Here is an 11,516-nt window from a genome sequence, read left to right on the forward strand (position 1 = left end):
CACAACGGTGATATTACCACGTCCGGCGGAATCAGCACAGTACCAACTGGCCTGTATAGCTGACTTTGAACATGAATCTGCCGCTATCGCACATTACATGCACATATCCCCTCGTGAAGGAATACTCTCATTTGGATATGAAAGATGGGGTCTTAACACGGTGACAGAGAGAATCCACTCGTCCAGAACACACAGGGATCACCAGTGTCAATGGTCGCGGCCCACTAGTTAAAACTATAATGGTCGCCAGACCAAGGCCTTCTGTCGCCTAGACGGCTAAACAAAGGACCCTAGCCTGGGGCCGGTTTCCATAAACTTTGTCTAGTAGCCCCCATAGCACTAACAGACAAGTGGAGCCCGCCAGCAAACACTACTCACCCAACCTGGAACGCACCGCTCCTCACAACAGCGGCATGTCCGACAGTTCAGCCGTGGCCTGACAGGTTTCACCCCAACAAACACAGCAAGGAACTGCAGTTGAGAAGCATGCAGCGGCGTGCTCCCAATACGAAAACCGGTGGAGGGTTTGTAGAATGATCATCATCTTCTAGACACTCCAGTACGAAGACAATATCGCCGTATTTTCTCGAAAATAGTGAGAGAGAAAATAAAGATATGATGTCAACGTATCCTTGTTTCCCAAGCTGTTCCTAATCCAATTTCTTCCATCATGGTGTCAAGTGTGGGGATCTACCGAGGCACCTCTTCCTTGTGGTGAAAGCGAGAAGGAGGAGAGCAGGTGACCACACACCTGCTTATGAAGGTAAGCTGATGAGGGGTGTGGTCAGACTAATACTGGTATTAGAGGTACATTTGTGGTTTATTCAGTACGCGTGCACGTACGCGAGATAGTGCAGAAGGCGATGCCAAGCTAAGCCACTAACGATACAGAACCTTCTGTAGTGTGGTAGTGAAAGGGTTAACCGTCTGTAGTGTGGCAGTGAAAGGGTTAACCTGTAGTGTGGTAGTGAAAGGTTAATCTTCTGTAGTGTGGCAGTGAAAGGGTTAACCTGTAGTGTGGTAGTGAAAGGTTAATCTTCTGTAGTGTGGTAGTGAACGGGTTAACGTGGGTTTTTTATGTATTTACGTGTTTTCTTTACATTTGCAACACTGGCATACATTTTATTTTTTATTATGTTGTGAGTTAGCTAAATGCTAGGTCAAGAACGTTTTAAAAAGCATTTGCCTATACGTTAAAGGTGTTTTAAGTGGTATTTTATTTTTGTTCAAATAAGTGTTGAATAGCTCTACACTCAGACAGCCATCACTGATATAGAGTGTCTGGTCAGTAACATGGGTCTCTCAGTCCCTCCACTCTGCAGTAAACAGTCATCACTGATATAGAGTGTCTGGTCAGTAACATGGGTCTCTCAGTCCCTCCTGCTCTGCAGTAAACAGCCATCACTGATACAGAGTGTCTGGTCAGTAACATGGGTCTCCCAGTCCCTCCACTCTGCAGTAAACAGACATCACTGATATAGAGTGTCTGGTCAGTAACATGGGTCTCCCAGTCCCTCCACTCTGCAGTAAACAGCCATCACTGATACAGAGTGTCTGGTCAGTAACATGGGTCTCTCAGTCCCTCCTGCTCTGCAGTAAACAGCCATCACTGATATAGAGTGTCTGGTCAGTAACATGCAGGTCTCCCAGTCCCTCCACTCTGCAGTAAACACAAAATAAATGTTCTGGTATCCCTTCCCACTTCTCATCCAATCAGGAGAGAGAACCCTAGATATTTTTTACTTATTTTAACAAACAGAAAAACACCACTTGCAGCACCTTTATGTATGTGAATGTGCCCAGAAAAGTGAGATATTAGCATCACATATTGAAATAAAGCCACAATGTTACAAATTAATGCAAATGATGGGCCTGTGTTTTTCTAGTCTTATAGGCAATGTTCACCTTCTGGTGTTGTGGTATTGTTACAATATAATTTCACAAACCAAGTATATTAAATGAAAACGTGGGATGAACACATTCGGTAATGGAGTGTGTTAAACTCACCTCTCAGCTACAGCTTGGAGGATTGGGTATGCAATGGTGTGATCACCACCTGTGAAATGGGTCAGAAAAAGTGTTGACAACGGATCTATCAGTACAGCGCAGTGACTTTCATAACATCATCAGTGAACGATGAACATTACACTGAAGTAGGATGAGAACCAACTTTTTATTTTTATTTTTATTCCATTTAGTCATTTAGCTGAAACACTTTTATCCAAAGCGACTCACAAGTTGTGTACAACAGGAAGGGCACAACTCTGGCAGCTAGGGGTCAGTGAGATTGTTCGTCAAACAGTGTTGAACTTGAGCGCTACTGTCAAACAAGCTACTCTGAGACAGAACTTTGCATGTAAAATAAAACATGAAACATTAAAAAACCTAAACAGTTGCAGGGATAGAGCCCTCGCGCTGCAAGGCAACCTTTGCACTGTGCAAGAACTGTGTTGTCACTGTGAGTTGGCGTTATAAGCAACATGCAACGTGATAATAATAATAAAAGGGTTTAGCTTTGCTCTCAGGTCCATTCCCCTAACAAAAGAAAATCATGGTAGTTTGATTGTAATTTCAGTTTTACCATGTTATTGGCCATTGTATAAATAATTTATCATGGCAAAGGTCATGTATCGCTATGGTACTTTTGCACTTAAATAATACCATAATATAGGCCTAATCCAATTTAAACCATGAAACCAATGGCAATAATATGGTATTTTACTACCATTATACTACCATATTGTCTTTATACCTGTATGACTGTACATAATAATACAATAACACTGCACATACATCTGATTAGCACTATTACTCAGTAGTACTCATTCATATATATACTCCAGTTTAATTTTGTTGTAGTAAAGTTACGTTGTACTGTACTTGTGCTGTATGATGACAATACATTTTAATCTAATCTAATGCTTCCAACACCTGAAATGCCCTGCGACTCACTCTGAAGCTGAAGGTTCTTCCTTCTCTTGCTGCATTTAAAAGTATGTTCTCCGACCACTGTGTCGACTTCTAACTGTCTTTAGCAGATAATTTTACTACATTTCAAAGGAAATATTGAATGGAGGACTTTTACTTTTACCAGATTACTCATTTATCTGGGTATTTCTACTTTTACTTAAGTAAAGGAACTGTGTACTTCCACCATTGGAAATACTGTAATACTTTTCGTGAGGGTCAAGTGCCACAGCTTCTCACCCATGGTCAGAGGGATGCAGCCCGTGGCCAGGATGGTGCGGTAGGCCTCGCGGATCCGCCTGCAGGTGTCCTTCAGGTCGTACAGGTTGACGTTGACGTCTCCGATGTCGGCCACCATCAGGGACTCGTAGGGGGCAGCCCTCGTGCCGCTGTTGTAGTTCCTCAGCAAGGAAGATTCTGCTCTGATGTGACGAGGGCCGAACCTGGGAGGAATTCCATAGGGAGGTTTAGTGGTTACGTCATTGCCGTTTTTCGTGTTCCACCCTCTGTCCAACGCAATGTATTTCCCCATTGCCCATTTCTAAATGGTCTCGTTTAAAACAAATGAAGCATTAACATTTGGCATGGTGTATCTTTCTGTGCGTATTCATCCACAATCTATATTTTCAACCAAAAATGCTTAAACAATAATGTTAGTGATAGAAGGGAACTCATTTTGTGCAAAAATGGAAAGCTTTCCAATTTCCATGCGGCAGAATTGTTACAATAGCCGATAATACATTTCCCCAATAATAAATCCCTATACGGGTAGAACAACCAGTGACGTCAGACTACACCTCCCTATTGGTAAAATGGTAAATGGACTATCCATGGACTATCCAAAGCGCTTTACAACTAGTGCCTCACTTTCATCCATTTACACACACATTCACACACCGACGGCGGTGGCAACCATGCAAGGTGCCAACCTGCTCATTGGGAGCAGTTGGGGGTTAAGTGTCTTGCTCAAGGACACTTCGACACGCTGCCCGGGAGGAAGGGGAATCAAACCTCTGGATTACCAGACGACTGCTCTACCTCCTGAGCCACTGTCGCCCCAGCAACTAGTGAGCAACTAGTGCCTCACTTTCATCCATTCACTCACACATTCACTCACCAATGGCAGAGACGACCATGCAAGGTGCCAACCTGCTCATCGGGAGGGGTTAGGGGTTAAGTGTCTTGCTCAAGGAGGGGTTAGGGGTTAAGTGTCTTGCTCAAGGACACTTCGACGCGCTGCCCGGGAGGAGGAGCCGGAATCTAACCGGGAACCGTCAGATTACCAGACGACCGCTCTACCTCCTGAGCCTAGATTTAATGTTTATCATCATGTTTTTACTGTTTCACTGGCTTGAGAGTGTACTTGAGTGTGTACTTAAGTGTGTACTTGGAGTCATGGATACATTCCATTCCAGTAATACAAATGTGCAAAGTATACCTGCTATGGGCCACTATATGTAGAATATACAAGTAATTAAGTAGGCTAATTATAAAACTAGTTGAGGTGTGTATCAGCGTCATAACTTGCTGCAAAGTGCAGCTCTGAACAAAGTTGAGAAATAGAAATAGGCTCAGCAGCAACTCAAATTGGTCTTAATATAGTTTTTATCTCTTTTATCATAACTTGGCTTTTATCTCTCTTTATCATGAGTTGCTTTTAAGGGTTTGCAGATTTTCTTTTAACATTAGTTGACTGTATGAGTTTTCAGGTTAGGTGTTATTGTACTTATTTTTAGGGTGTCCTGTCTGCGTGTTGCTTTTTAACAGCGGAGCAGTGCAAGAATGTGACAATTTGACCATGTGACCGCGGCAACGCGGGAGAGCGGCAGTGCGGAAATAGGCTGTCTCTAAGACAAACTCTAACCTTAACCAGCTCCTTAACAGCGCCTAAACTTAACCGTTCTAACCTTAACCAACTCCGAAACAATGCCTAACCTTAACCTTAACCTTAACCATGCCTAACCTTAACCATAGAAAGAATATTGCCATTCTCTAAGACAAACTCTAACCTTAACCAGCTCCTTAACAGCGCCTAAACTTAACCGTTCTAACCTTAACCCTTGTGCAGGCCTAACGATGAGGGAGCTCACTGGGCTTAAGGGAGAGGAAAAGATACATCATGTTTAAAGCCATATAATTTTAACTGTTTACTATTTAAAAAAAAATGTTTTACCCATGTTTAACATTCATAGCCTATTCTCAAGATATCTGTAAAGAATTACACATATTTTCGAATTTTAACCACTTAAATTAGTGTTTGTTTGATACCACGTCAGTTTTTATTGAAAAAAAAAGAAATTTCATCGAAAAAGACGGATAAATGTTGTTTTTGACCATATTTCCAATATTTATTTTTGATAAATACCAATTAGAAATATCTCGACGAATTACCTCTGAATACGAATCAAAAAAAATATTAAAGATTCGATGACTAGTTCGGCCAGAAACGGCGTTGAGGCGAAACTTTACCAAGTGGTCAACATACTGCGGGCGGTTCAAAAGAAACGGATAAATGTTTTTTGACCATATTTCTAATATTTATTTTTGATAAATACCAATTAGAAATATCTCGACGAATTACCTCTGAATACGAATCAAAAAAAATATTAAAGATTCGATGACTAGTTCGGCCAGAAACGGCGTTGAGGCGAAGGTTCTGTCTTGAAAATCCACTCGCTCCCCGAGTCCCCCCCCCCACCACCACAAAACCTGTATCCGGAGTTTTTCATCGAAAAAAACGGATAAATGTTGTTTGACCATATTTCTAATATTTATTTTTGATAAATACCAATTAGAAATATCTCGACGAATTACCTCTGAATACGAATCAAAAAAAAAATTAAAGATTCGATGACTAGTTCGACCAGAAACGGCGTTGAGGCGAAACTTTACCAAGTGGTCAACTGACGAGGGCGGTTCAAAAGAAACGGATACATGTTGTTTTTGACCATATTTCTAATATTTATTTTTGATAAATACCAATTAGAAATATCTCGACGAATTACCTCTGAATACGAATCAAAAAAAATATTAAAGATTCGATGACTAGTTCGACCAGAAACGGCGTTGAGGCGAACGTTACGAAGCGCTCAGCGGTTCGAAAAAAAACGTATAAATGTTGTTTGACCATATTTCTAATATTTATTTTTGATAAATACCAATTAGAAATATCTCGACGAATTACCTCTGAATACGAATCAAAAAAAATATTAAAGATTCGATGACTAGTTCGGCCAGAAACGGCGTTGAGGCGAAACTTTACCAAGTGGTCAACTGACCTGCATATGCTCTGGGCGCTTCGATGTGCTGCTCCGGCAGGAATATTCGGCTCGGCTCGCTGGTGAAACAAGAACCAGAGGTGATCCGTGCAGGACACTTCCTCGTTGGCGCGTGCCGGCTATGGGGGTCTTGTTTTTCGGCGTGTGGCGCGCTGTGGACTGCGCGGTCCGGTTCGCCTCTGGTTCTGTCTTGAAAATCCACTCGCCCCCCCCCCCCCCACCACCACAAAACCTGTGTGCCGAGTTTCAATCACCGGCAGCCCGCTTCAGCCTAACTCACCTCCCCCTGACTTGTGGCAAAGTTATCTGTGGAGCGATGACGCCACCATGAGTTTTACATCGGTAACAGCACATCCCGGCAATTACAAGGTCCTTATCTCGTGGAATATGCAAAGGATGGCAAGATATAGAGAGAATTGAACGAATAAGAGCAGATTTAAAAATGCTTAAAAATGCCGTTTTAACGTTGAAGTGGATGGGAGTAGAAAAAGTAACTAGGGGTGAACGAGTCACTAAATCTGTAACTACTATTTCTAGAGTGTTTCATGTTATAAGCTTTTCACACAATGAACATATATGTAAAATTAAGATATTTACCCAATTTCATGAAATAATAATAAACACAGACACCGCTGTGCTCACACACACACTCAAAATATTTCAAAAAAGTAGAAAAAGCGACTAGGGGTGCACAACTCCGAAACAATGCCTAACCTTAACCTTAACCATGCCTAACCTTAACCGGCGAAAGAACACACGTTAAAAAAAAAATCACGTTAAAAAAAAAAATTCATGGGATTCGAACTCGTCAACAACGGACCGCAGGACCGCTGCGCTGCCAGGTGAGCTGAGCGCCGAATGAAAATCATGGCGGATTAGGGCGGTTACATAATTCCGCAAGCTCTGCCGCTCCGCGGTTGCCGCACCTGCCGCGGGGCGTGTCGCAGCCAATCAGGGAAAACGCGGAAGCAACGGCAGCACTGCTCCGCTGTTATTAAGCAATAGGCGTCCTGTCTCGTGTATATGTCCATTCGTGTTTTTGTGCCTTTTATGTTCCATGTATGGACCACAATGGAAACAAGCCTTGGCTTTATTGTGTTTTATCCATTTTTGACCAGCGTGTTGACACTGTTATTGTTTGTTTTTCAAATGTTTGTCCTACGATTGTGTCAAAATAAAGTATTCAATCAATCAATATATTTGATTAGATTAGGTTAAAATGTATTGTCATCATACAGCACAAGTACAGTACAACAAGAAGAAGTTTGGCATCCAACCAGAGTGCAAATGTAACAGTAAAGTGCAATAGTAGTAATATATACAATGTACAGGTGACTAAACTGGGTATAAGATATATAAATTAGTGCTATTGAGTAATAGTGCTAATCAGATGTATGTACAAAGTTGTAGTATTATTATGTACAGCACAGGTATAAAGACACTATGGTAGTAAGTCATACTGGCCAGCAGTGTAACTAGTAAGAGTAGGTAAGAGATATGTACAGATTTAGATATAGTATTAATATGTACAGTGATACAGGTATAAAGACACTATGGTAGTAAGTCATACTGGCCAGCAGTGTAACTAGTAAGAGTAGGTAAGAGATATGTACAGATTTAGATATAGTATTAATATGTACAGTGATACAGGTATAAAGACACTATGGTAGTAAGTCATACTGGCCAGCAGTGTAACTAGTAAGAGTAGGTAAGAGATATGTACAGATATAGATATAGTATTAATATGTACAGTGATACAGGTATAAAGACACTATGGTAGTAAGTCATACTGGCCAGCAGTGTAACTAGTAAGAGTAGGTAAGAGATATGTACAGATTTAGATATAGTATTAATATGTACAGTGATACAGGTATAAAGACACTATGGTAGTAAGTCATACTGGCCAGCAGCGTAACTAGTAAGAGTAGGTAAGGGATATGTACAGATATAGATATAGTATTAATATGTACAGTGATACAGGTATAAAGACACCATGGTAGTAAGTCATACTGGCCAGCAGCGTAAGAGTAGGTAAGGGATATGTACAGATATATATAGTCTACAGGTGTGTAGAAAGGATTGTATGCAGGTATGTACAGACAGTGGAGATATATATATATATATATATATATATATATATATATATATATATATATATGGTGGTAAGAATAAATATATATATATGGTATATACAGCATTATTGTACATTATTATTATTATTATACAGAGTTATATGGGTTATATGCAGGTATATACACATTATATGCAGGTATATTCAGAGCGATGTGGATACATATATATATATACAGTACATATAAATATATACAACATTATTGTACATGCCATCATTCAGTTATTGTATGCGATTATACCGATGGTAGACTATTAGTTGGTAGTACTACTATACCATGTAGTATAGTGTAGCATGCGCATGTAGGTGTTTTTATGCTCTGTACCATTATTACTATCTAAAATGTAATAATTGTGGAATATTACTGTAATGAGCTGTATGTGTGTATGATCCAACTTGTTGCAAAATAATAATGATAATAATAATAGCCTCATTAAAATACTATTGTTGCTTCGGTTGTTTTCAGCATTTTATGTTCATAATCTGTTATTTAGTTTGAAATGTTCGTTGAAATAAGTAGATTTTTCATTTTTGTTTATTTATTAAGTTAATATAAAACCATATAGTCACATTTTAGAATACAATAGAATAGAATTTTAGAATACAACTAGAAACACTGTCCTGGCCTGCTTCTAAGTTCAGTGGCCTGAAAAAATAAAAATAAAAAAAATAGATTTTTTTAGCCTATTAGCTACGCCGTCCTCCCGGCTACAGTCGGGACCACTACACTAACATTAGCCTATTAGCTCCGCCGTCCCTGCTACAGTCGGGACCAGTACACTAACGTTAGCCTATTAGCTACGCCGTCCTCCCGGCTACAGTCGGGACCACTACACTAACTTTAGCCTATTAGCTACGCCGTCCTCCCGGCTACAGTCGGGACCACTACACTAACATTAGCCTATTAGCTCCGCCGTCCCTGCTACAGTCGGGACCAGTACACTAACGTTAGCCTATTAGCTCCGCCGTCCCTGCTACAGTCGGGACCAGTACACTAACGTTAGCCTATTAGCTCCGCCGTCCCTGCTACAGTCGGGACCAGTACACTAACGTTAGCCTATTAGCTCCGCCGTCCCTTCTCGAGGAAAGCCACATCAATGTGGAACGCACTACCCAAAGCTGTAAAGGAATGTGAATCACTACCCACTTTCAAAAACACTCTCAAAGAACACCTACGGGAGACTGCAATTCGAAACTGGCCCCTACAAATGTCCTAACCCAGTTGTACAGTAAATGACCAAGTATGGCTTTGACAGTATTCCAATGTACAGTGTACAGTGTCCAGTGTCGTCCCCCCAACCCCCCCCCCCCCCCCCCCCCCCCACCACCTCCAATGTACAGCCCCCACCCACCCAACCTCCTCCAATGTACAGTTTCTGTACTGTCTGTACCCATTCTGCAATCTGTTAATAAACTTTTCAATCAATCAGCAGTGAAAGAGGTGCAACAGGGGAAGACTATACGTCAGGTTGGAAAGGAGATGAAGATCTGCAGGATGCTTTTACCGCTCTTGAGATTAAAATGATCAGTTTTACTAACAATGGCACAATTTACCCCAGTGTATTCTCTCTAATAATAATAATAATAATGGATTGGATTTATATAGCGCTCTTCACTGACCCAGAGCGCTTCACAGAGTCCATTATTCGTTCATACACAGTCATACCGATGGTGGTAAGCTACAATTGCAGCCAGAGCTGCCCTGAGGCAGACTCACGGAAGCGTGGCGAATAATCAACGCCTACGGCCCCTCCGACCACCACCAACATTCATTCACATGCATACACATTCATACGAGGCAAGTAGGTTAAGTGTCTTGCCCAAGGACACAATGTCAATGGGATGGACATGGGCTTAAGCGGGATTCGAACCACCAACCCTTCGATCATTGGACGCCCCGCTCTACCCCTGAGCCACGCCGCCCCAAAACAACTCACCCCGCACCGGGGGCAAGTTGTGCCACAAAACCACATTTTTTTCTAAAGCTATATTTCTGAAACAGTTTATTTAAGATCCAAAGTGATTGTCCCCAGGGATGCACAACATCCTAAACTATATGTACATATTTTAGTTGGGGGCATTAGTGTAATCCCCTTGCTTTAAAGGCACTTTAGGTAAAAACTGGCACAATTACCCCACTCTCCCCTACCAATTCTGCAATATGTTAATAGTTTTCAATCAATCAATACTGTATATATAAATACAACAGTATTGTACATGCGATCATTCAGAGTTATTATTATTGTATGTGATGATTATACGGTACCGATGGTAGACTAATAGTAGGTACAGTACTACCTTGCCCCGGGCCGGTTGGAGGTCCCGGTATCGATGGGAACACCGACAAACGCCGCGTCCAGCCCCTGCGCGGTCTCCCGGTAGGGCAGCTTCCCCATCGTGGCGATCCCAGACACCCGGGCGACGAACTCCGCGCTGGGGGGGACATTGTATGGTTTCCCTGAGGAGTACTTTCTACTGGGTTTAATAATAATACAACATGTTCCTCCTCCTCCTAGTCTGTCAACGTTTCTGCAAGCAGCCCATGTTGTCCTGGACCGCTCTGCATTCTGCAGGACTCCATTAATAATGTTATTATGACGACTTTTATTCAGGTTCTTCAAAAACGACAGCATACTTGAAGCCGTTGCTGCTGCAGGGTGATTTATTTGTTTGTTGGTATTCGGACTTTGTCCCAACTAGTTAACGTCGGGTGGTTAATGTGCAGTGGCAAGCCAGCTGAATTAATAGAGTGGTTCTACTTCCCGTCTGAAATTTAATACAACTTTCAAAATAAAGGGTTGATTCTGACTCTGCATTCCCTGCACATTGTATCAAGCCTACCCACAGGCTGTATCAGGCCCTATTTTACATGGAACTCATGGCTGCAGAACTTGAGAACTATTAGGAATGTCCGACTCTTAACCACCAAACCCTGCACAGACATATGACGTATATCATGCCAATTAGGTATACTGCTTTACTTTGACTTTTCTCATATATTTTTATATTCACTTAATTATATTGTTTACACCGTTTATTTTTCTCCTATATTTATATTCAGATCTCATTGCCTATATTTATGTTTTTCTACTATTGCCCTGCCTATACCTGTACCTCCCCCTTCCTGCTATGATGCCTGA

General features: G+C 41.5%; 1 protein-coding gene across 1 annotated transcript in view; it reads right to left on the minus strand.

Annotated features, from left to right (window-relative positions):
* The window catches only part of agmat (agmatinase (putative)), a 32,251-nt gene extending 21,147 nt beyond the window's left edge, over positions 1 to 11,104 (minus strand). The window contains exons 1-3 of the mRNA XM_084323622.1: positions 10,675 to 11,104; positions 3,208 to 3,410; positions 2,008 to 2,056 (exon numbers count right to left, since the gene is read on the minus strand). Of these exons, the coding sequence (XP_084179748.1) occupies positions 2,008 to 2,056; positions 3,208 to 3,410; positions 10,675 to 11,009 (587 nt within the window). The 5' untranslated portion in view covers positions 11,010 to 11,104. The remainder of the gene's footprint in view (positions 1 to 2,007; positions 2,057 to 3,207; positions 3,411 to 10,674) is intronic.
* Positions 11,105 to 11,516: the final 412 nt, after the last annotated feature.

The sequence above is a fragment of the Notolepis coatsorum genome (assembly GCF_963971535.1).
Source record: "Notolepis coatsorum genome assembly, chromosome: 10".
Classification (NCBI taxonomy): Eukaryota; Metazoa; Chordata; class Actinopteri; order Aulopiformes; family Paralepididae; genus Notolepis; species Notolepis coatsorum.